The 27,564-nt window shown below is 33.6% G+C and overlaps 1 protein-coding gene across 1 annotated transcript; it reads left to right on the top strand.

Moving 5' to 3' along the window:
• Positions 1 to 67: 67 nt before the first annotated feature.
• On the top strand, positions 68 to 26,977 carry Pex13 (peroxisomal biogenesis factor 13). Its single transcript, XM_046423453.2, has 4 exons — positions 68 to 241; positions 15,749 to 16,443; positions 22,481 to 22,606; positions 24,632 to 26,977. The coding sequence occupies exons 1-4, from the start codon at positions 150 to 152 to the stop codon at positions 24,928 to 24,930; spliced, it is 1,212 nt and encodes a 403-aa protein (XP_046279409.1). The 5' UTR covers positions 68 to 149; the 3' UTR covers positions 24,931 to 26,977.
• The last annotated feature ends 587 nt before the right edge of the window (positions 26,978 to 27,564 follow it).

Below are 27,564 nucleotides of genomic sequence, written 5' to 3'. Positions count from 1 at the left end.
GGCGAAGTACCACGAGCCTGCCCTGACTTGCAGGAGTGGGAGGGGCAGAGAGTTCGGCTTTCTGCCTATAATGCCTGACGCTCGAGGTGCTGGTGTACCAGGGCCTGCACAGTCCCGGTGCGGAGCGGGAGCCGAGCGGAGGGGGAGAGATGGCGTCTCAGCCTCCTCCTCCCCCGAAACCCTGGGAGACCCGCCGGATTCCAGGAGCTGGGCCGGGACCGGGACCCGGCCCCACTTTCCAGTGAGTGTGGGACTCTTTCGGGATCGAGCTTGGTGGGCCGGAGCGAGGATTGGGCTGGCGGCAGTTGAGGCCGTTATTAGGGGGAGATACCTCCCCACCGCCTTCTCCCGGCCTCCTACTTTGGGAGGGTGGAGGGGTAGAGTTAGGACCGGGGCGCTTCCGGAGAGGGTTTCGAGGTCTGACAGCTGTTTCCTATCCGACAGCAACCTTTTTCCTAGAGTTCTTCGGCGTCTCGCTGGGTGCCACAGCTTGTAAGAAAAGGGGGCGGCTTCCTGCCTTTTTGTTTTTGCAGGACGGGGGCTATACTGCTTGACCCCCTTTAAAGCGTCAGATTTTGGTACCGTAGCAGTTGAGAGCGGCGTTTGCGCAGCCCCCGCAACGATAGAGAGCAAAAGTCATTAGTGAAAAGCTATTTACAACCTCAGGAGAAGTTGGTGAAAGCCCAAAAGGTCACTTTTACGCAACTGGAATCCAACTTGGCGTTCTTTTCCAGCATAACTCAGCTAATGTTTCGAACTGAGATTTGGAGACAGAACTTTAAAGCAGGAATTCTAAATCTGTGGATGGTCTGGGCGTGGCCTTTCTGTACAGAAAGGTATTTTTCTAGGGCCTATAGGTTTTTGTTTTGTTTTGGTTTTAGTTACACCAAATCGGTCTGCAACTTTTAAAAAGTTGAAACATACAGAATTAGAAGTTTCACGATCGAATTTTTTTTTCTGCTGGGTAAATGGACATCTTAATTCGAGTGGCGTGATTCCTGTATACTCTTGTAGGTTGTCCTAACTCATACAAATCCCTAATGTATTGAAATGTGTTTATTCTATGTTCTGAAATCTTGTAATGTTTTATTTACACGCTAAAGTGCTTGAATACAATATCTAATGATAGATGCATAACAAGTAATAGCTTTAATTATTTCTGTTAAGTAAGGTCAACACTTTTGCCATATTTTTAATGAGTGATTCTTTTTTCTCATTTAGACTGCTTGTTGGAAGATACAGGTTTCATTTTTGCATGTTAAGGTTCTGTTGATATAAAATTAACGATTTCCCCTTTTTCTTTAATATGAAATGTTTTAAAAAACACAAAGACTGGTCAGGTGTAAGGTAATGCTTGTGTATTCACCACCCAGCCTTGAGAAGTGTTAATATTTGCCAGATTTTTAAAAATTTTTTTTAGTTGTAGATGGACACAATACCTTTATTTTATTTGTTTATTTTATGTGGTGCTTCACGCAGCCACAACCCCAGCCCTACCAGATTTTTTAAAAATAAAAGATAAACTATGCCATTCTTCTTTTCAATAGTAACTATTGTCTCTATTTTGTGTTTAGTGTATCGAAAAATGTTTTTAAACTTTAGTACTTAGGTTCATTTTATTTCATATATATGTGTACATATTATCATCTAAAGCTTAAAAACATATAAGCAGTAATATTTTTTTAAATGAAAATATTTTTTCATTTTATTTTTTCTGTTGTCTTTGTTTATCAGTTTGTGAGAGTACATCATTGTGTTTTGCTAATCTTTCAGTCTGTGGCTTGTCTTTATATTTGTGCTTACTTTTGTACAGATTTTTAATTTTAATATAGCCCAAATTGTCATATTGTTTGTGTTTTTGTCATAGATAAACCACTTCTACCTAGATTAGGAAACTTTTCTCTATATTTTCTTTGAAACGTTCTGATTTTCACATTCTGATCTTTAATCCACCTAGAACTGGCTTTGATGTACAGAAATCAGTGTAAAGTACGAAATCTGTTTTGTTTTGTTTTGTTTTTTTCCTATGTGCATAACTAATCACCCCAGCATTGTTTACTGGATATATTCCATCTTAGTTTATAATGCCATCTGTCTCATACCAGGTTTTCTAAACTGTGTAGTTCTTTGGGGGAAACTATCTTACTTGTTCTAGTGATCTATTTGTTCTTTTGCTAGCACTACACTGTCCTAATTAGAGCTTCATACACGCACATATGCACCAGGCTCCTGGTCTTAAGTCATTCTCCTTCCTCAGACTCCCAAGTAGCTGGGACTACCTGTGTGCCCGGCTGCAACTAACTAGTTTTAATATGTATTTATGTCAAGAGGCTCCACACATTGCTGTTCTTCAAAATTGCCTTAATTACACTTAATCTTCATGAAAAGACTTACTGGAAGTTTTCTTGAATTTATACATCAAATAAGTCTCTCCTTTATTGTGTGTGTAAGGTACAGTTGGTGAGAATTTTGTTCTTTTTTTTTTTTTGCCTTTATTAATGTCATAAAGATCTCCATGATGCCCTTTCTCTTATATTTTATTCCTAGATTTTATATGTGTGTATATATGTTGCTGTTGTAATGTGATCTTTTCTTTTATACTTTCCATTTGGTTATTAACTGGTGTGTCAGAGTACTAAATTTTTTTTTCTTTTTTTGGTATTGGGGATTGAACCCAGGGGCACTTTACACTAAGCTACATCCTCAGTCCTTTTTATTTTTATTTATTTTATCTTATAAATATATAGACAGGGTCTTGCTAAGTTGCTGAGGCTGGCCTTGAACTTGCAATACTCCTGCCTCAACCTCTCAAGTCACAGGGATTACAGGCATGCATCACCAAGCCCAGCTTGATATTTTTTAAGTATAAATATGAATAATGTCAAACTCTTTAATTCGTTTTAATGGTTTGGTTGAAATTGTCTCATTCCGTATAAATGATTCTGTTATTTACAGCTAAACCAAGAGTTAGCCAGCATTGTTGTATTGGTACTGACTTCCATTGGAATGGTTACATTTTGTTTTTGATAGATCCCTGTCTAGATTCTCACTACCTTACTCAGATTTTTTTAAATATTTTTTTTTGTAGTTTGTACACAATAACTTATTTATTTTTATGTGGTGCTGAGGATCGAACCCAGGGCCTTGCACATGCGAGGCGAGCGCTCTACCGCTGAGCCATAACTCCAGTCCCACTCAGATTTTTATTATGAAGAGTATTAAATTTTATGAATGCTTTTCTGTATCGGTTAAGATTATATGCATTTTTTAAATATAAAAATATTGCTTACTGTACTTACTTTCTAAAACTGAATTATCTTGCATTTTTGGATGAATTCTGATTAGTTGTTGTTTTATATGCAATCCTGAATTCTGTTATTTTAAGACTTTTGTATATATGTTTGTAGGTGAAATTGAAATATTGTTTCTTTGTACTACTCTAGTTTCATTTCAGAATCTTACAGCCTGAGAAATGTATTCCTAATTTGTCTTTTTTTTAATAGATAGATTATCTTCCCCTTTGTAGCTTTTAAGATTTCATATGCTAACTCTGACATTATTATGCTGTATTGGGTAATAATATATAGACATATTTTTTCCTCCTCTACAGTGTTTAATCTTATTCATGTTTTTCTTTAATTCAGGAAAATTCTCATAAGTTATATCTTTAAATATTGTTTAGGCACAGTTTTTCCCCCATTTATTCTCCCATTAGACACTTATATCAGAAATAGTTTCTGCTAAAAGTAACAATATCTTACTGTGCTTTGAACAATTAAAGACACTGTTTGGTTAGCAAGAAGCCTAGAGATCTGCTGTCTCAACATTGTCACCAAGGGAACTGAACTTTTCCTGGCTTCCTTCTTTTCTGTCTGCTTTTTCTTGCTCCTTTAAAAAGAACCCAACTCCCCCACCCCACCCCCGGCAGCTTTCAAGATTTTTCTGTTTTGGGTTTTCAATTATACTTTATTGGGTTTCGGTATGGTTTTTCTTTGTATTATTCTGAGTGGTATTCATAGGGACGCTTAAATCTGACTTTGATATTTTTCGTTAATTTGAGAGAAGTTTCACCCATTGTCCCTTCAAATATTGCTTCTGTCTATTCTCTCTTTACTCCTTTAAATCAAATTACATATATATACACCCTGTATTTCTTTATATACCTTGTAGGCTATTAAGCTAGTCACTGAGTTCATGTTTCAGAGGGTTTTTTTGTTTGAGTTAGGTTTGGTTTTGGGGAGTGTTGTGTGTGTGTGTATGTATATATGGTGTTTAGTTTTAGATCCATTTGATCTGGCTTTATGGTTTCTATTCTCTGCTGAAAAATCCCAATATTGTCAGTTTTTTTATTAAACAGTTGTTTAAAGTCTCTAATAACTCCATTTTCTAGATCTCCTATAGAGCTCTTTGTATTATCTGATAATTCTCTTCTAAAAAAAAAACATGATTTTATCATAATGTAGGCCCAATTATTTTTTAATGGGAGATGGACATCACATATAGATGGTTTTAAGTTATTGGAGGACTAGTAATAGTATCTTCCTTCAGAGATTTTTATTTTTGACCAGAATGGCTAGTCACTAGCAATCTAGAATTAATTTAATCCAATTAGGATTGAGCTGATTTGAAACTGGTTTTCTTACCAAGGCTAGTTTATTTTCTGTTAGCCTTTTCACCCTTACTTCAACCATATAGCCCTTTAAGGTCCCAGTCTGAAGTGTGAGAGTACTGTAGGTCTCCTCTTTTAGAGTTCTAAACTCTAGTTTATCCTCTTAACCCAGGGATTCTATCTGACACTGCCCAGTTTCTCATCCTATCAGCCATCTTCCTGAATTAGCCTTGGTCCCTGGAGAAACATCTCAAAATGTTGTTCTTTCTGGGTCTTTTCTTGTGGATCTTGACTCTAAAACTCCTCAGTGCCTGTTCACTAACACTTTAAACACACATTTTTCTTTTTCCTAGCTTTTCTACTTTTTTTCGGTTGTAGGGTTAGTCTAATTACCTAGACTACCATTACTTCAAGTGAAATTCCCAAATTCTATAATTCTACTCTACTCCTTACAACTTTGTTTTTATAGCAACTAAACTTTTTTCTTGTTTCATAGTTGCAAGATAGCTGCTGTTGCTGTGGATATCATGTCTTAGATTTTTTTTCATTATTAAGATGCTTTTAATTCATATGAGTTTTTTCACAGATGATATTGCTTGCAGTGTTTATCTCTGTGATATTTTTAAACATATCTAGAATCTTTGCCGAACTGTTAGTTTTTCCTTGAATGAATTTTTATTCTTGTTGATTTTTGTTGGCCTGATTTCTTGATTTTTTTAATCTCTTCATGTCTGTAGCATTTTTGATAAGCTCATTTTGAGTAGAATTTTAGAGTTCTGTTTTTTCTCTTTCTTCACATTTCCCTCTCTTGTCTAAATTTCTTGTTCCATCTACCTGTTCCATTAGCACCCACCCCCACAAAAATCTCAGGTTTGAAAACAGTGGATTAGATTAAGAGTTAATAGTAGTTAACATGTTTCATATTCTCACTTGAGGATGTATCAGAGTCACTTTTTCTTAGGTCCATAACTTTCTAAAAATTTTAAACTGTTCGCAGCAAATATTATGACCTCTTTTTAGAAATGAAGGTGACATGTCTTATCTCCCAAGCCTCAGACAGTAAACTAGTTCCATTTGAGTGGAGTGTTTTTCTTTTTTTATTATTTCCTAATAACTGGAATTCTGTCACTGATTCCAGACCCAGAACTGAGTAGGCCTGTTGCTTTATCCTTCTTTCCTATATGCATTTCTGTTGAGTTTCTGTTTCATAGACACATTTATCTTGTATTAAATCTAGATATGTCTGTTTTTCTATTTTCTTTATTATGGCTTCTAGTTTGGAGCAAAACTGTTAATTAAAGTCTGAATATACTGTTTGGCGTCCACTGATCTTTTTTAAGTTTTGCTCCATTTTTTAAATGTTGAATTCAGTAAAAGAAAAAAAAAGTTAAGAGTTCTATTAGTTTGTTTACAATATCATTCAAGGCTGTTAATACATTAGCCTGGACTAGAAAATTACCATTTTGGAGTTACACATATAATTTTTACTTAGGCAAAAATCATGAGTGGATGCTAAACCATCAGATGAACAATTGTTGGGGAATAGGATATTTGTGTGGAACCAAAGTGTCATCCCATAGATTATATACTAATTAGAAAAGGAAAAATGTATTTTCATGGGAAAAGGTGATAGTTATCACCTTAAGCAGACAATCAAACTTAGTCTCACAAATAAGGAGGCAATCTGGCATTATGTGCCTCCTAATATGGTATAATATGAAGTAAACATCACCCATGAATTATTCTTGCCAAAAATTTTGAACTTGGTTGTAATCAAACCCTTGGGTATAACCTTAGTCTAATAGAAATTATAGAGGGTAGAGGTACATGTTAACATTTTTGAGGAAACACAAATCTAGAATGGTAGGACATTCTAGGAAAAAAACTGGGTAGACTTCAAAAAAGTTAGGGACTTTCTAAAAAAAATATTCTAGTTTACAAGAGAATGAGAAGACAAAACCAAATACAGTGTATAAACTTTAACTGAATTTTTGTTCATGAAAATAGTAAGAGACATTTCAATTCTTGCAGTTCGATAATAAAATAATAAGGCAAAAATAAAAAGGATAATTTAGGCCAGGTGCACTGGCAGTTACCTGCAGCTTGGGAGGCTGAGGCAAGAGGATCTCAAGGCCAAAGCCAGCCTCAGCAATTTAGCAGACCCTAAACAACTTAGTGTGACCCTGTCTCAAAATAAAAAGGGCTGGAGGTGTACTCAAGTGGGTAATCACCCCTAGGTTCATTCCTCAGTACCAAATATAAAAAATAAAAAGGTTAATTTAAAATTAGGGGAAAAAATTGGGCAAAGTGTCTGATTAGATACTATTAGATATTATTTTTCCAAGTAAGATTTTTAAATGGCCAGTAAACAGCTGAGCACAGTGGTGTATGCCTGTAATCCCAACTGCTTGGGAGGTTAAGATGGGAGGATCTTGAGTTTGAGGCTAGCCTTGGCAACATGGTGAGACTCCTTCTTGATAAATAAAAAATAAAATAGTCAGTAAACCCTGAAAAGGTGCTCAGCACCATTAGCTATCACAGTGAGATACCATTTCTCACCCACTAGAATGGCAGTAATAATAAAAATAATAATAATAAAAAGTTTTGGCAAGGATAGAAAAGTTGGAACCATCATACACTGTAAACAGTACAGTTTCTTGGGAACATAATCTGGCAGATCTTCCAAAGAGTAAACACAGTGTTTACTCTAAGACCCAGAAATTTACTCCCAAGTATATGTACCCAAGTGGTATGAGAACATGTGTCCATACAAATCTCATATAGAAATGAACAGAGTGTCATTATTCATGATAGTACAAATGTCCATCAACTCATGGATAATTATAATTTGGAAATAAAGAATAATGAGGTACAGATTGAATATCCCAAATCTATAGTTGAAAATAATGCAAAATCCAACTTTTTGAGTGCCGACATGATGCCACAAGTAGAAAATTCCACACTTCCTCATATGATTGGTCACAGTCAAAATGCAGGTGCATTTGAAAAGTGTATAAAGTGCATATGAAACATAAGTGAATTTCATGTTCAGACCTTAATCCCATTCCCAAGAAATCTCATTACATGTAGCAAGTATTCCAAACTCCTCTGGTAAGGGATACTCAACTTGAAACTGATATAGGCTTTAATATGATTGAAGCTTGGGAACATGATAAGTGAAAAAAGCCATTCACAAAATACTACATGATACGTGAGTCCATTTACCATAGATCCTCATTATTTGTAGATCCCATATTTGCAACTTGTCCTAATCAGTGAAATTTATTTGTAAAGCCCACATTAATACTCTCAACACTCTGACAATCATTTGTCAACATGCTTAGAGCAGAAAAAGACCTGAGTTATCATTTAAATGAAGTGAAACAAAGCATCTTTCCAGTTCTTGTTTCAACCCTCATGGTGTAAACAGTGTCCATTTCACAGTCTGCTTAGTATGGGTTTTTCTTATTTTTTATGGTGATTTCACTGTTTAAAGTGCCCCAGAAGCATAGTCCTGTCTAGTGTTCAAAGCACAAGAATACTGTGATATGCTAATGAAGAAATTACATGTGTTAAGAAAGCTTCATTCAGGCATGAGTTTACAGATATTGGTTATGAGTTCTTAATGAGTTGACAATATATATTAAGATGCCTTTAAACAGAAGTACACTTAAAACAAGTATATGTTTTGATTGGTTGATAAAAATGTGACCTGAAATTTTCTGTAACCCCAAACTTTTGTTTCTCCTATAAGTAGTGATTTGGTATTGAATAATTCTGAAAAACTTTATAGGATGTCAGTACCTTGAATAACAAGAATCAACTATTGTGAAATATGATATATCAAGAAATTTGTAATGTTTTGAACAACCAACAATAAAAAATATAAAAAAAAAAGAATCAACTATGTATGAAATAACCAGAATAGACAAGTTAATATAGACAGACAGTAGATTAGTCATTACCAAAGATAGGAAATGGGGAATGAGTGCTGATGAACACAGAATTTCTTTTTAATGTAATGAAAATGTTCCAGAAGTAAATATGATAGTATATTCACAAAGGTGTGCAACTAAAAACCATTGGACTTTATGCTTTAGAATTTTATGATAAGTGAATTTAATCTCAAAGTTCTTTATTATAAATAAAGACATTTGGAAGAAATGGATAAATTTTTACTGTAATTGGATAATAGATGATATAAAATTATTGTTAATGTGTGTGATATAAAACTATGGTTAATTTTCAATGACAGGATGGTAATAGTATGATTTTTGTATAAAATGTCTTTCTTTATTAGGAAATGTTTGTTGAGGTATTGGGAAATGTATCAAGTCTCGAATTTCAAATGATTCCAGAATTTGTTTAAGACAAGAATGAGAGAGAAGTAAATATGGCAAAATCATAGAAATTACATAGAAAATTTTTTGTGTGTATGTATTCTTTAAAATTTTTAAATAAGAAGTTGAGTGGAGAAGACTTTGAACACTCAGCATTGAAAACATATCATTTGTTCTTCTAAGTCATAGACCTGCTTAGTGTTATTGTGCTGGTTATAAGAGAAAACAAGAATGTACCATGAATACTAAATGCACTTATTATGCTATAAAAAGAACATTAAAGCCAGGAAAAAGCAAGAGAAAAAGCTTTTTTTTTCCCCTTATTGAATGTTTAAATTTAATTTCCTATTATTTTTAAATAAGATTTATTGAAAATTATGAAACAGTACAAGACTGTGAGAAAAAAATCTATATCAATAGTCTATGTGATATGTGCATTAAGTATTACTAATGAGAAAACCACCATAATTTTTGTCAGTGTCTATTATATCCTAATCAGATAATAAACAATATTTAGAATGAAACACATTTGGAGGAAAAGAACATCATCCAGAACCTAAAATTATTGCTATAATTCCTCACATACATCTGACAGACAAGCAAAATGGAGCCTCACACACAAAGACATTAGATTACATAAATGGAAAGAAAACAGATTCATAATGATTCTAAATAATGGGATTTCTATACAGACTTTAAAGTAAATATGTTTAATATATTAAAGACAATGAAAAGAAAGGATCTTAGGAGAGAATTAGAAGTTATTAAACAGAAAAGGATATTCTAGAACAAAAAAATATAAACAAAATTAAAATTCAAAATTAAACTTACTGGGTTTGACAACAGATTAGATACTACTATAGAGAAAATTAGTAACATCGAACACTGCTGCTTCATATGTGTTCTGTGCTACAGAGAGTCTGTGGACTTGCTGCTGTTTCCCAAAGGACATACTAGCAGTTCACAATAAGATATGAAACTTGTTTCAGAATGTAGCTTTAATATTAAGCCCTCTATTTAGTTCAACTAGCATTTTCTTAATAGCAAAACTATCTGTGAAAAAAGGATTTGTTGATTTACATTTTGTTGTAAACTCTTTATCTTATTGAAGATTGACCCTGGAAGTAACAATGGACTAGAGTATAGTTGGAAAGAGAATATCTAGAATGAAGCACAAAGAGACAGAAGAATGGAAACATAGAAAAGAAGGAAAGAGATTTGGGGTGTTAGTGAAGGTATAATTTAGAAAAAAATAAAAGTATTTTTATAACTATTAAAGCAGTTTTTCTCACAGTATATGGATTGCCAATCATTACTTTTATGAAACACACCAAAAAATAGCACTGTTAAATTATTTAAACAATCTTATTTTCCATATTTTTCTCATTATAGATTCACACAACTGGTTCACAAACTTAAAACTGGTCTACAGACTATAGTTTGAATGGCGTGGTACTAAAAGAATTGAATTCATGATTTAAATCTTTCCCACAAAGAAAATTGTAAATCTAGAAGACTTCGCTGATGAAGTTTACAAACTTTTCTGCAATATTAAAAAAGGAAATATTTAACTCCCCAACTTTTTTATTTTTTTAAATATTTATTTTTTAGTTGTAGGTGGACACAATATCTTTATTTCATTTTTTTAATTTGGTGCTGAGGTTTGAACCCAGTGCCTCTCATGTGCTAGGCAAGCACTCTACCACTGAGCCACACACCAGCACTCAACTCTTTTTTTTTTTTTAAGAAGCCAGTATAACCCTAATACCCAAATTGTACAAAAATATTACAACAAAAGAAAATTATAGGATATTGGACTTCAAGCCAAAATTAATCAGAACAGACAAAAAAGTTTATACTGAGAAAGAGAACAATTCAACAAGAAGATAGAACAGTAGTTTTAGGTCCCAAACGTTGGTGGACCTAATCACATAAAAAAGACACTACTTGAATTAAAGACCCAGATAGACCCCAGGGCAGTAATACTGTGTAATTTCAACACACCTTTCACCAATAAATAGATCATGCATACATATTATTCAATACAGAGTTAGGTATTAAGACCTAAAAATTACTATGAATCAAATTGACTTAATAGACATCTGTAGAATATTTCATCTAACAACAGCTGAATACACTTTCTTCTCAGCTGCTTGTGGAACTTTCTCCAAAATAGATCATATTTTAGGCCACAAAGCAAGTTTTAGAAAATATTTTAAAAATGTTATACTCCCTTGCATCTTATCTGATCATAATGCAATGAAATTAGAAATAAATACCAGGAAAAAACGTGCAGAAATCTTGAAAACATAGAGATTGAACAGTATCCTTTTGGATAAATGATGAATGGGTGATAGAAGAAATCAGGGAAGAGATTATAAATTCTTCACATCAAAGAAGAATAGTGGTAAAACATACCAGAATCCCTGGCACTCATGAAGGCACTTCTGAGAGGAAAATTTATAGCTATGAGTGTATATATGAGAAAATTAGAAATATGTCAAATAAACAACCTAATGACGAATCTCAAGGTCATTGAAAAACAAGCACAAACCAATTGCAAAACCAGTTAAAGGAAGGAAATATCAAAGGTCAGAGCCAGAATCAGTGAAATAGAGGATTAAAAAAAGTATGCAAAGGAGCAGTGAAACAAAGAGTTCGTTCTTTGGAAGGATAAATAAGATTAATAAGCCCTTGGCCAAAAGAAAAAAGACCAAAATTAATAAAATTAGAAATGAAAAAGGAGAAATCACCACAGACATACAGAAATCCAGAGGATCATTAGGAACTAGTTTGAAAACTTACACTCCAGTTAATTGGAAAGCCTACAAGAAACGGATACATTTCTAGACGTGTATAACCTTGCCAAAATTGAATCAAGAGGACATTGAAAGCCTAAACAGACCAATAACTAGCAGTGAGATAGAAATAGTAATAAAGAGCTTCCAAAATACAAGAGCCCAGGACCAGATGAATTCTCAGTATAATTCTACAGATTTTAACTAAGAATTAATTCCAATTTTTCTTGAATTATTCCATGAACTAGAAAGGGATGGAATACTTCCAGTATTACCCTTATACCAAACTACATAAGGACACATAGAAGAAAACTACCAACAATATCCCTCATGAACTTAGATGCAAGAATTCTTAATAAATATTAATTAGCAAATCGTATTCAACAAATAATATGATTGTACATCATGATCATGCATCGTGATCATGTTGGTTTTATCCCAAGGATGCAAGAATGGTTTAACATATAAAAATCAATAAATGTAATTCACCATATAAATAGAATCACCATCATCTTAATGGTACAGAGAAAGCCTTTGACAAAATTCAATTCCCATTCATGATTTAAAAAATCAGAAACTAGGGATGAAAGTAACTTATTTCAACATCATAAAGCTAAATACAGCATACCTACATTGAATATCATACTAAATGGGAAAAAAACTGAAAGAATTTCCTTTAAAATTTGGAACATATCTTGTTCCAAATAAGGATGTCCACTCTCACCACTCCTATTCAATATAGTATAAGAAATATTAGCCAGAGCAAATTAGACAAAAGAAGCAAATTTTAAGAAACAAAAATGGGAAAGGAGGAAGTCAAATTATCACTATTTGCAGATGAGTCTCTACTTAAAGGAACTAAAAAGTTCCATCAGAAGACTGCTAGAGTTAATAAATCAGCAAAGTGGCAGATTACAAAATTAACATACAAAACTCATAAGCTTCCCTAAATAATAAGGAATCTGCTGAGAAGGAAAATAATCCCATTTACAGTAGCCTCAAAAAATAAATAAAATACCCAGAAATAAAATTAACCAAGTAAGTGAAACATCTCTATAATGAAAACTATAGAACATTGAAGAAAGAAATTGAAGACAACACAAGAAGATAGAAAGACTTCCTCTGTTCATGAACAGGCAGAATTAATATTGCTAAAATGGACACATTACTAAAAACACTATACAGATTAAATGCAGTCCCCATCAAAATGCCAATGGTATTCTTCACAGAACTTGGAAAAAGTCCTAATATTTATTTGGAAGAATAAAAGAATCCTAGCCAAAGCAGTTCTCAGCCAATAAACAATGCTGGAAGCATCACAATATCTGATTTCAAATTACACTACAGAGCTATACTAACAAAAAACTGCATGGCACTGGCATAAAAACAGACACTGGTTCAGAATAAAAGACATAGACAAATGCACATATCTACAGGCATTTGATCTTTCACAAAGGTGCCAAAGGCCTTTTAAACAAATAATACTAGGAAAACTGGTTATCCCTATGTAGAAGAATGAGACTAGATCCTTATCTCTCACCCTGCACAATAGTTAACTCAAAGTGGACCAGGGACCTCAGAATTAGGCCATAAACCATGCAGCTGCTGGAGAAAACATAGTGTCAATACCCTAACATAAGGGCAGGCAATGACTTTCTCAGACCGCTAAAGCTGAGGAAATAATTTTAAGAGTTAAGAAGTGGATTGGCATAAAATTTAAAGGTTTCTGCACAGCAAAGGAAACAAGAATGTGAAGAGAGAACTTACAAAATGGGAGAAAATCCTGCTAGCTACTATTCTAAAGAATTAGTAAACTATAGCAATACATGCGTATCCAAGTGTATAGCAACACAGTTCACAATAGCCAAGCTATGGAACGAGCCTCTGTGTCTGTCCAGGTCCAAACAAAGTCCAGCAATACAGTGTGGCCCATTTGGTTTTACTTCAGGAACATAGGGTGCCTTTTACATTTGTATAGTAATGTAATTTACCATGTTAGGAGAATAAAAGCTAAACATCACATAATCATCTTGAGAGATGCTGGGAAATCATCTCTCATTAAATCATTAAATGATTTCCCAGCATCTCTCAAGATGACTATGGTGATCCTTATACAAAATACATGTATGAAGATTTGAATTTGGGACCAACATACCTTATAAACAAACAGAGATATGAAAATTTGTGGTATATATGTGTATTAAGAATTGTAATGCAAAAAAAGAGTACATGTATAATGGCAAAAAAATAGTGTTCATTCATAGTAAAAAAAAAAAACAAATAGCAATAGAAAACTACTAAATTTCTTTTTAAAAAAACTACAGCAGACATCATAATTTATGGTAACATTGAAAACTCTCCCTTTGAAGTCAGAATGAAGCAAGGATGTAAGTCAAACCTGTAAAATTGAAAGCCAGGTACAGTGGTACATGCCTAAACTCCAAGCTACTTGGGAGGCTAAAACAGGAAAATTGCAAGTTTGAGGCCAATCTGAGTAACCTAGCCAAGCCCCTGTCTCAAAATAAAATAAAGGAGCCTAGAGATGTACATGTAGCTCTGTGGTAGAGACTTGCCTGTCATGCACTAAGCCAGGCAACCCCCAGTACAAAAATAAATAGATAGATAAATAGATAGATAGGCAGACACGTGTGTGTGTGTGTGTGTGTGTGTGTATATATATATATATATATATATAATAAAAAAGGAAATTATAAATCTGTCATTATTCATATGTGATGTGACTTCAGATATTCTAGAAAATATAAAAGGATCCAAAACAAAGGTGCTAGATATAAGGACCATATATTTGAAAATTCATTTTTCTATCTAACAGCAACTAAATGATTTTAGAAAGATACCATTTATAACAGCATCAAAAAAGCAAATATATAGAAATAAATCTTTAAAAACTTTTACATAGTAAACAATAAAATATTATTGAGACTTAAAGTTATTTTTAAAACATTGAGAAACATCTTTTAAAAACTTCAGTAATATAGTTTTCATTATATTTGTGGTTGAAACATTTAATATTATAAAGATGTTGAATTCATCTCAGATTAACCTGTTGATTCCATATAATCTCAAACAGCATCTCAATAGGCTTTGGTGGGAGAGATGTAGAACTTGAAGCTCTGATTGTAAAATTTATATGGAAGTGCAAAGGCTCAAATGGCCAAAACAATTCTGGAGATGAACAATGTGGGAGACGTTCTTTTATTGGATATTAAAACCTATTATTAAGGGCTGGGATTATGGCTCAGTGGGAGAGCACTCGTGCGAGGACCTGAGTTCGATCCTCATCACCACATAAAAATAATAAAGATATTGTGTCCAACTACAACTAAAAAAATAAATATTTTTTAAAACCTATTATTAAACTATAATAGTTAAGATAGTATCATTTTGGTGCAAGGATGGACAAATATTTGCTTGTAACTAATCTTAAGAAATGGGTAAGAGTCTTAAGAAGGCACAGATTGAAGATAATAATGTCAGAATAACAGAACAGAAAAATAAAGTTTGGTCAGCTTCTTTTAAATTTGTTTTGGCAATTAGATTCTTAGCATCTGGCTGTTAGAGACTAATCCTTAAATTCGTCCCCCTACTTTGCATTCCAAGACTATCAATGGACAACCTATAGTCACAAATAGTACCAAATCCTATACATACCTATGATAAAGTTAAATTTATAAATTAAGGACAGTAAGGGCTTAACAATAACTAATAATTAAAAGAGGAATTTTAACAATATATTGTGAATGTGGTCTCTTTCTTTGTTTCTCAAAATATTGTACTGTGCTGATCACCATTGACTGCTGATAACTGAAACTATAGACAGCAAAATCACAGATAAAGGGTAACTACTCCCTAAAACATCCTCACATAGAATCTGTCATAACACTGCTTATTAAACAAATATATAGAAGATGTTTAATAGTTACTTTGAATCGAATTTATTGAGTGCTTAAGTAACTGTTTTCAATAATTTTTGGTTTTAGATCTGCTGACTTGGGTCCTGCTTTATTGACAAGGCCTGGACAACCAACACTTACCAGAGTGCCCCCACCTATTCTTCCAAGGCCATCACAGCAGACAGGAAGCAGCAGTGTGAACACTTTCAGACCTGCATATAGTTCATTTTCGTCTGGATATGGCACCTATGGAAATTCATTTTATGGAAGCTATAGTCCTTATAGTTATGGATATAATGGGTTGGGCTATAACCGCCTCCGTGTAGATGATCTTCCACCCAGTAGATTTGTTCAGCAAGCTGAAGAAAGCAGCAGAGGTGCATTTCAGTCCATTGAAAGTATTGTACATGCCTTTGCCTCTGTCAGTATGATGATGGATGCTACTTTTTCAGCTGTTTATAACAGTTTTAGGGCTGTATTGGATGTAGCAAATCACTTCTCCCGATTAAAAATACACTTTACAAAGGTTTTTTCAGCTTTTGCATTAGTTAGGACTATAAGATATCTTTATAGACGGTTACAGTGGATGATGGGTTTAAGAAGAGGCTCTGAGAATGAGGACCTGTGGGCAGAAAGTGAAGGAACTGTGGCTTGTCTTGGTGCGGAGGACCAAGCAGCTAACTCAGCAAAATCTTGGCCAATATTTTTGTTTTTTGCTGTTATCCTCGGAGGTCCTTATCTCATCTGGAAACTTTTATCTACCCACAGTGATGAAGTAACAGGTAAGAATAAGGGAACAGGTTCAGACAACCATATAATTTAGATTTGTTAAATTAACATTCTTTTTATTCATTTGTATTTACTTTTTGATCTAGTTATTTTCCATTAAGAACTTCAAAATTAGAAAAGGAATGTCACAAAGACGAATTTGCCGATTTAGTATTAGTTCAGTTTAACATACATTTCCTAAATACTATTTACAAGGAACTGAACTTGGTACTGTGGAGGATACAAAAGATGCATAGGGCATAATCCCTATTTTTCTAAAACTTTTTGGGAGGGAAGTGATTAAGATACATATACAGTGACTGGGGTTGTGGCTCAGTGGTAGAGCTCGCCTTGCATGTGACAGACCCTGGGTTCGATCCTCGGTACCACATAAATAAATAAAATAGAGATATTGTGTTCAAATACAACTAAAAAAAATTTTTAAAAAAGATATATATACAGGTAATTATAATGAGACAAAGTGTAGTAGGGATTAGGACAGTTAAGGAGACACAAAGTTTCTCGAGCCTCTTTTTATATGCAGCATACTGTGTTAGGTATTTTCTGTACTATAATCTCATTATTTCACAAATCCAAAAGTAAGACTTATTCTCATTTTACAAGTGGCAAAACAGGTTCAGAGAAATCACCTGTCCAAGGTCACATCTTTAATAAGGCAGAACCAGAAACAAAACCCAAGCTGCTTGACTATTAAGTCCATGTTCTATGAACCGTTACAAAGTGCTAGAAAAGTGAAGCTAATATTTTTGGCCCTACTATCCAGGAAGAAATGTCATTTGCCTTAGGTTTTTGAAAGATAGATAACATTTCATCCACTAGTAAGGAAATGGGGAAAGGAGGTCAGCAGATATAGCTCAGTGAGAGAGTGCATGCCTAGCTTGCATGAGGACCTGGATTCAATCCCCATTACCACACACACACAAAATAGGTGGGGTTAAAATACTATCAAGCAGATGGAACAGCTTGTAAAAGGCTGAAAATAAGAGATTTGTTATGCAGCTGTCGTATATTAGCTGTCCTATTCATCCTTGAATAGAAGGATGTTAAGAAATAAGGTTGAGAAATTATGTTGAAGCTTAATAGTGGAAGATCTTACTTCATTTGGGGTTTATTGGTAGTTTTTTGTTTCTTTGTTTTTTGTTTTATTTTGTTGGTTCAAGTCTAAACTGAGCAACTTATAGCAAGGCCCTGTCTCAAAATAAAAAATAAAAGAAGGGCTGGGGATGTGGTTTAGTGGAAGAGCACTTGCCTGGCATTTTCAAGGCTCTGGATTCAATCCCAGTGCCACTAAAAAATAAAAGATGAATTTTTGAAAAATCCTGTCCTTGTGGCAATCTAATGATAGGAGACAGTAAACAAATAAAATTTAGAGTAAACTGGAAGGTAATAAGTGCTATAGGAAAAAATAATAATTATAAAGCAGGCAAGAATGTTAGGGAGTATCAGGAGGAAGAAGAGGGGTTACATTGCTACATATAGTCAGAAAAGGGCTCCCTGAAGGAGGTGAGGGAAAAAGTCCTACAGCTATTAGAGAGAAAAGTGTTTGAGGCATAGTGAGCAGCAAAATTGCAAAGGTATTTAAGTGACAGTGTGCCTAGCCCATCAAGTGAACAGTAAGGTCAGCATAGTGGCAACAAAATGAGAGTCGCAAGAGGCAAGGGGGGAAGAATACAGGGGTTGGACTTAATGAGTTTGATGTGTCAATGGAACATTTAAGTGGAACTTGAGAAAGTTTCAGAGAGCAGTTTAAAAGGCAGGATAGGATCTTAGGAAAGAAGTAAAAAATAAGATATATGAGTCATGTACATAGAAGTGATAGAAGAAGGGGCTGGAGTTGTGGCTCAGTGGTAGAGCGCTCACCTAGTACATGTGAGGTGCTGGGTTCCATCCTCAGTACCACAGAAAAATAAATTAAAAAATAAAGATACGATATCTTTGTGTACAACTAAAAAATAAATATTTTTTAAAAAGAAATGATAGAAGAAATAGTAAGTGGATTATATTACAATGGTAAAGAAATAGGAAAGAAGAGAGGATGTTTTAGTGAGCTTTTTTGCTATTGTGACCAAGATACCTGACAAGAACAATTTTAGAGGAGGAAAAGTTTATTTGGTGCCCATGTCCATAGATGGTCAGCTCCATAGCTCTGGGCCAAAGAAGAGACAACACATCATGGCAGACGAGTGTGGTGGAGGAAAGCAGCTCAGGATATGTTACCTTTCCTCACCAGGACAAAACATAAACTCTAAAGCCATGCCCCCAATGACCTACTTCCTTAGCCATACCCTTGCCCACCTGCAGTTACCACCCAGTTAATCCTTATCAGTGGATTAATGAATTGATTAAGTTAAGGCTGTTATAACCCAAACATTTCACCTTTTAATCCTTTTGCATTGTCTCACATATGAGCTTTTGGGAGACACCTCATACCTAAACCATAACTGAGGATAAGATGGAAATCACCAAGAACAAAATTAGAACCATGTTTTTGCTGCATTATAAAACCAAAAGTGGAAGGAGGAAGTTTTAAGATCAGGAAGAAAGATCATGAATGATATCAAGTGCTATAATAAGAATGAGAACTGAAAAAAGATCATTAGATTTGGTAGTTGGAGGACATCAAGCTCCAGCAGGTAGTTTTGGTAGAGTGGAAAAAATGGAAACTTTTTTTTATTTTATATATATGTATAGATAGATAGGGTTTTCTCTTTAGTTGTCAGTGGACCTTTATTTTATTTATATGCAATGCTGAGAATCGAACCCAGTGCCTCAAACATGCTAGGTCCAAGATGGAAACTTTTGAAGGGCGGAAGGGGTAAATAAACTCAGCAGGCACGATGGCCCAAACCTGTAATCCCAATGGCTCAGGAGGCTGAAACAGGAGGATCGTAAATTCAAAGCCAGCCTCAGCAAAAGTGAGGCACTAAGCAACTCAGTAAGACCCTGTCTCTAAAATACAAAATAGGACTAGAGATGTGGCTCAGTGGTTGAGTGCCCCTGAGTTCAATTCCCAGTACCCAAAATAAATAAACTCAAATTTTAAAAGGAAAGATGAACAGTGAATAGAAGAGAAGAAGAATAGTTTGTCAGTGTAGTTATTTTCAGCTTTTTGTTTTGTCTTTTAAGAAGTTAGATCTGAAGTATGTTTTTAGGGTAAAAGAAGTCGTAGAGAAGGAGTGATTAGAGATCAGGAAGAGACAGAGGATGAAAAAGCCTTTTACGGGCTGGAGATGTGGCTCAAGAGGTAGCGCGCTCGCCTGGCTGCGTGCGGCCTGGGTTCGATCCTCAGCACCACATACAAACAAAGATGTTGTGTCCGCCGAAAACTGAAAAATAAATATTAAAATTCTCTCTCTAAAAAAAAAAAAATGAGTGAGATTGTTTAAAAAAAAAAAGAAAGAAAAAGCCTTTTATAGGAGGTAGAAGAGAATATGATCTAAGGAAACAGGTAAAAAGCAGGGTCAAAAGAAGAGGAAATGGGTCATGATACAAAGAGATTTTTGTAAATGAAATGGAGGAAACTTGGGTCTTATGACTTTGCCTACTTAGAAGAGGGGTCTGCAAATTATGGCCTATGGACCAAATCTTGCCTGCTCCTGTTTTTGTATAACACATAAGTTAAGAATTTTTTTATATTTTTTCAATAATTGGAAGAAATTTAAAGATATATTTTTAAATCAGAAAAATTTCTGATTTGACAATGATTTGAAATTCAAATCTTAGCACATGTTGAGTAAAGTTTTATCGTAACAGCCATACTCATTGTATATATTGTTATGGCTGCTTTTTGTGTTATATGAGCAGAGTTGAGTACTCTCATTGCTTCATATTCTTTTCTGTACATTACAGATCTTCCTAATTAGTTACAACTTGATAGCATGTAGAGTGCCACATACATTGTTACAACACAAAATTTTTTCACAAGTGCTTACTTGACACATGAGAAAAGCAGATTTTGAATGTCATATGTATAGTATGGATTGTTTTGTTATTGAATTAGATGGTAAAGCACTACTTACTATGCAGTGACACTCTAGCTTTTTAAAATAAATATAATGTACATCATTACCAGACTGAGCACTATTCACAAAATCAATGCTCAGAAACAGTAGGAACTTTACAAATAGAAATCTGTTATCATAGCAAATTTCCTTACCCTCCCCCACAAAAAAGGAAAAGGAAAATGAGGCTGCAATTAAAATAACTTTCTGAAAAGTTCATTTGTTAGCCAATCAGGGAAAGCTGTTTACTGATGGTGATTGCAACTGCCAAGAAATATGTCCAGAAAAAGTTAACGTTAAAGACTTACTAGCTTTCAGTAGGAACAACTTCTTGAAGAGTTAATAGCATTTGGAACAGCATAGCCAACTTAAAGCAAATGAAGGACTGAGGCTATAGCTCAGTAGTAGAGTATGTGCTTAGCATGTACAAGGCCCTGGGTCTAATCCCCAGCACTTAGAAAACAAGAAAGTGCAAGTTATTTGAATATTTTTCCTAAACTTGTAATGACCGGATAGATGCTGATAGTGCTGAGTTTTTTGTTATTTTGTTTTTCTTGTTTGTTTGTTTGTTTGTTTTGAGGAATATGGATGAATTTGAAGTGACTTAGCCTCAGTGAATATTATGTGGTGTAACTACAGGCAAAAATAGTTGAATTGAAACACTAATTCAACTGAGGTGGAATCTACTAAGATGTATTGCACCTGATGGTGTGAAAATATAGGTAGAGCAGAAGGCAGATTAGTTGGACAAAATTTACAGCAGGGATATTGCAGAAAATATTTGAACTTATCAGGTATTATTGAATAAATAGTATCAAGTTAAAATTTATTTACTTTTATGATATAACTATTATTAGTTATGTGAGTTTTTCATATGTAGAAACTGAAGATTCTGACTTTACCTACTATACAGCAGTTCAGGAGCTTAACAGGGGTTGTTTTATTTACTTATTTTTTAATTGAGGCCAAGGTTGAAATTTTCCTAAACAAAACCATCCTCAGTCACCATTATTAAACATAAATGGCTTTAACAATAAACTTTTGCTATTAACTTATATAATATCCTTAATGAATTAAACATAAACCATAAAATAGAATAGTACCTGTGTGTAAAAACTTACACTGGAGTAAAGTTATTTTGACAGTGCTCACATTATTTGAATTACAAATAATGTCACTGCTTTATACATCTCCCAGACTGTCAGAAATTAAAATAAGAAGTGATATCTCAAGTCCCACACAAATTTGCAGCAGATAGATTTTCCAAACTCAAACTACAATGCCAGAAGTAACTTTTAGACTTCTAATGCAAAGAAAAATTCCATATTTAGGAATCCATTTAACTGTGTAATTGAGGAGCTTGCACTTAGTCTTTATTCAAAAGTGATTAATCTGCAATGTAATGACTTGGTAAAAGGCAAAATCAAGGGAAGAATTTGACAGAATTATATTCTAGACTATTAATCTCCCAAGTAATGCATATGTTTAATTAACACCACATGCTCATGAATGAATTGGTATCAGGATTTGGCAGTACTTATTGTGTGAAAAGACACTGACAAAGATGAAATACCTAAAATATCATTTAATTTAGCATTAACAAATGAATATTGCAGTCTAGTCCAAATGAAGCAAAATACTACCCTCACCCCAAAATATTCCATCTGTCTTAGTAGTAGAATTATATTACCCCCTTCCAAAAAGAAAGAAAACTCATTATTACAATTTTGGATTTCATCATAACATTCTATATTTTCCTTTTGGCCTGCAAAATCTAAAATACTTAAAGCAAGGGGGCTAGAATTTTTAGCTCAACAAAAAGGATAAAGTTCATAAGAAATAGCCTTGTGAATACACTGTTTACTTAACATAGCATTCACTATAAAATTTATTTGGGAATGAAAGACTTTTTTCTTGGTAAATGAATTTATGCAATTTATATTTATGCAATTATAAGCCATAGACAGTAAAAGATCTATATTTTCCTTTTGCATGTTTTACTAACTTAAATTCTTAATTTGGCTTATAGACAACATCAACTGGGCAAATGGTGAGGATGACCATGTAGTTGCTAGAGCAGAATATGATTTTGCTGCTGTATCTGAAGAAGAAATTTCTTTCCGTGCTGGTGATATGCTAAACTTAGCTCTCAAAGGTAACAAATCATGAATGAATTGGAATCACATCTGAATTTTTAGTATTTATAAATATAGTATTAGAAACAGCAACAAAGGATCTTGTTCATGTTAGTTAATTTTGAGGTAGCTACTGGAATTTCTCTTTTGTATTATTTTTTCACCTTCCAAATCTGAAGAAGTCAGGAGAAATGCCCCACCACTCTGTTCCAATAATATTTCATTGACATGGTTTTTTGTAAACTCAAAACACTTGAATTACAAATTCTTTTAATCCCCACACAACAGTATGAATTAAGGACTAAATGTAGCAAATCCAGTAAGCCAAAGGAATTATTTAATATCTTTTAAGGGTCTCTGTCCTTTGGCTTTCATTATTTGAATAGTGTTTAATTCAGAAACTCCATTATGAGTTGGGCATGGTGGTGCGTGCCTACAATCTCAGCCACTCGAGAGGCTAAGCCAAAGGATCACAAATTCAAGGCCAACCAGCACAACTTATCAAGACCCTGTCTCAAAACTTTTTAATAAAAAGAGCGGGGTTCTAGTTTAGTGGTAGAGTGCTTGCATAGAATGTATAAGACATTGGGATCAATCCCCAGTACCACAAAAAAAGGAAAAAGAAACTCTATCATGAGTATCCTAAGAATTATCATTATAAAGTATTTGAGAACCTTAGCAAGAAATTCATACATATCTCAGATTTATTTTTGGACCAGGTCACTAATAGTTTTTAATGACTTCAGACAAAATGATCTTTTCATTCACTTTTCTTCAGGAAGAACAACCAGGATTTTCGTGAATTTATTTCTTAAAAATGTGTGTGTTTGGGGCTGGGGTTGTGGCTCAGCAGTAGAGAGCTCGCCTAGCACATATGAGGCACTGTGTTTGATCCTCAGTACCACATAGAAATTAATAAATAAAGGTATTGGGTACAACTACAACTAAAAAATTTAAAAAAAAAAATGTGTTTGTGGGGACTTCACGATTATTACAGAAAGTCACCTTTTATTATCCTAACCCTATTTTACAAGTGAGGAAACATAGAATGAGTTAATTGTCCAGTACAGAAAGCTAAAATTTGGTAGAGCTGGACTATGAGTCTGAGTTTGTCGGACTTCAGAGCCTATGCTTTTAACCACTCTGGCTAACTTTTCCATGGGAGTATATATTAAGGGAAACTTTCTTTGCTGCTTACTAGTTTTAGTCACTCTTTACATAGGAAAAAAAAATACCTTCAATGTTCAAATTTTTCCCATCTTTAAAATTAATTTTCACTATCTTCAGGATTAGTTATCACAATCACATGGAATGAGTTTATATTTGAGCCAAAAGTTACATAAGGAAAACTGACTGCATAAAATTGTATGTGTCTTTAAAAACCAGTGTTGTTGGCATGTCCCTGAATTACTAGCTACTCAGGAGACTGAAGCAGGAGGGTCACTTGGTCACTTGAGACTAGAAGTTTAGGACCAGCCTGGCCAACATAGTGCAATCCTATCTCTTTAAAAGAGAGAAAGTATACATTTACTTTCTAATCTTGCCCCTAACTTACCCAAATGAGTAAAAGTATTAGATATTCCTTAGATTCAAATTTAATAAAAAAGACACTGATGTTTTTAGATTTTTGAGAGAACTGAATCTGCTTACACTATAAGTGGACCTGCTGAGGTTAACTTTTACTGTTTTATTCTTCAAGTCAAAAAGAAATAGTAGAAAATAAAAAAATACAAAATATAGGAATGGACTTAAAGTGAGGCATAGTGATGTGTGCCTGTAGGCCCAGTCGGAAACCTAAGGCAAGAGGATTGCTTGAGCCTGAAGTTTGAGGCCAGCCTAGGTAACATAGTGAGACCCTGTCTTGGGGAAGAAAAAAAAAAATCCTGAACTGTTAAGCCTACTCAGCATTTGATTTTGAATATACATGCATGTACTATTTGTTCAGATGTTATTTATAAAATTGCAATATAGATTTTACTTAACATTTACCATTAATATTGTTGGATATCCAAAGTATAATTACAAAATTGTCTTTTTTCCATCAGAACAACAACCCAAAGTGCGTGGTTGGCTTCTGGCTAGTCTTGATGGTCAAACAACAGGACTTATACCTGCGAATTATGTCAAAATTCTTGGTAAAAGAAGAGGTAGAAAAACGGTGGAATCAAGTAAAATTTCTAAGCAGCAACAATCTTTTACCAACCCAACACTAATTAAAGGAGCCACGGCTGCCAATTCTTTGGATGAACAGGAAGCTGCCTTTGAATCTGTTTTTGTTGAAACTAATAAGGTTCCGAGTGCACCTGATTCCTCAGGGAAAAGTGGAGATAAACAAGATCTTTGATATCTTTCATATTTGAGTGCAGTTGAACAATACTTTGGAATTCTTTTTAAAATTATTTCTTAAAAAAATTAATCTTCAATTGAAGGAAAATATTTGTTATTATCTATTCCAGGTGTTTTGCTGCTAGAAATTATTAAAGTTCTAAATGGGAATTATTAAAGTTCTATGTATTTTACACTAGTTGGTCGAGTGACCTGGTTATACTTTACAATTTATTGGACCATGAGGTGGGCTTTTAAGATTATGGAAAGCTGTCATTTTCATCATATTTAAATCCTAAATTTATTTGAAAAATAAGACTGATGAATTGTAGAATGCATGGTTTACAACATAAGGAATCATTAGTGCTTCTAAAAGTTCTAGATTAATTGAAATCTTTAGAAATTGGGTGATAACAAATATGAAAACAGGCAAAAAGGCTAATGGTTTATACTCTTAAGTAAACTGAATAATAAAAATTTTCTGATCTGTGTTTTATCCAGTGTTAGGTTTACTTTATGTAGTAGTATGTTTTTACCCACAGTTGACGTTATCTTTTCTTGTATTTATAAAAATTCAACTTGAAAAGGTCATTAGAAGCTTAATGAAGGAAATGGTTCTAGAATGATAGAGTATAATTCTTTATCCTTTGCAATACAACTAGTTTTCATTCTGGACAAATCAGAAGATATGAAAGATTTACATTTTTCTCCAACAAAGACTCAAGTCTTTTGAGTTTGTACTTAATAATATGATCAGTTCTAATAGTAATGATTTTTAATCTTTTCATATAGTCTCTGCTTCTACCTAGGGCAGAAATTTCATATTCTGGATGTTCATTAACACTGAAAATGTGTCATATTGACTATGCATTTCTTTTAGATTTAGTTTTTACTCCTGAAACTATAAATAAAATATTCATTTGCCATTTAGAATGTAATAGTACTATTTGTTTGTTTTATGCTTAATAATGATCTTAAACAAGTTTTAGTACACTGAATATTTCCCCATAAAATTGGAAAATTCATACACTTGCTGTGATCATACTACAGATTAATACTATCAGGAATATAGGTATGCAAGAATACATTTATAAATATTGTCAAAAATTTTTATAAAAATTGTGATTTAGTATTTTTATCTTTCTTATAGATTTGTGTTTTTCAAACAAGTAACTCAAGAATAGTTCAGATTAAACTATATCTATATACCCAGAATACAACTTTGCTAACAGCTTCTTAGGAAGCCCTTTTTTGAAATGACAATATGGTAACAAACATATTATTTAAAATGGAAATCTTTACCCTGTGCAGAAAAAAATAAGTACATGTAGTAAAATTTATTATCTTATACCTATTTTTCTAATATATACATATTAGCCCTCAAATTAAAAAGGTAAAAGTTTCTCATTGTTTTTCATTTGTTTTACAATTAAAGATTCTTCTTTGAATTGTTAAAGACTAATTTATGGAAATTTTGTTCTTGAAGCACATTTTTAATAAAACAAATTATTAACATTTGGTCTTGAGATATCTAAATTGAATGCTAGAAATAAATAAATGTTTTGTCAGCATTACTTAGGTTAGAAAAGTTGAGGAATTAAGATAATATTTGTGACAGCTGTTAAAGATGTATAAGGAAAGGAGTATAGTACAAAATGAAGGAAAACAATTTCACCTTTCTTTGGTTAAGTACGCTATACAGCAGGTGATATCTAACTTCTAACTTTGTTTAACAGTTCTCTTTCTATTAAAACTCTAGAAGAGTGCTACTTTATAGAAACCAAATTTTAAGTTAAATAAATCATAAGTCATAGTAAGGAAACAATTTTCTAATTTATCTGATGACATTTTATTTATTCGAGAAAGAAAAAAGTAACAAGGACTATAAATTTTCATGTCATTTAGGTATTTGATTTAGTCTGTCAGTGTAGCAATTAAACATTAACTTGAAGAGAGCTATCCTTATTTGGTGCTTTCTTTAATGGAAAAAAGAGCAAATTGCAGTTAAATCTTTATTTTACAGACTGTGAACTTTTACTAGAGAAATAAAAATATATTAAGCTTGATTGACTTTTTTTATTGGTTGTTCAAAACATTACAAAGCTCTTGACATATCATATTTCATACATTAGATTCAAGTGGGTTATGAACTCCCATTTTTACCCCAAATACAGATTGCAGAATCACATCGGTTACACATCCACATTTTTACATAATGCCATATTAGTAACTGTTGTATTCTGCTACCTTTCCTATCCTCTACTATCCCCCCTCCCCTCCCCTCCCATCTTCTCTCTCTCTACCCCATCTGCTGTAATTTAATTCTCTCCCTTGTTTTTTTTTCCCCCTTTCCCCTCACAACCTCTTATATGTAATTTTGTATAACAATGAGGGTCTCCTTCCATTTCCATGCAATTTCCCTTTTCTCTCCCACCTCATGTCTCTGTTTAATGTTAATCTTGATTGACTTTTTAAAAGATAAACTCTAGCTGGGCACGGTGGCCCAAGCCTGTAATCCCAGCAGCTCAGGAGGCTGAAGCAGGAGGATTGTGAGTTCAAAGCCAGCCTCAGCAATGGCAAGGCACTAAGCAACTCAGTGAGACCCTGTCTTTAAATACAAAATAGGGCTGGGGATGTGGCTCAGTGGTGAAGT

The sequence above is a fragment of the Marmota monax genome, unplaced genomic scaffold (assembly GCF_021218885.2).
Source record: "Marmota monax isolate L192 unplaced genomic scaffold, Marmota_monax_Labrador192_F-V1.1 WCK01_AAM20220418_F8-fsc00015, whole genome shotgun sequence".
Taxonomy (NCBI): Eukaryota; Metazoa; Chordata; class Mammalia; order Rodentia; family Sciuridae; genus Marmota; species Marmota monax.
This window is presented reverse-complemented; position numbering and strand designations above follow the sequence as displayed.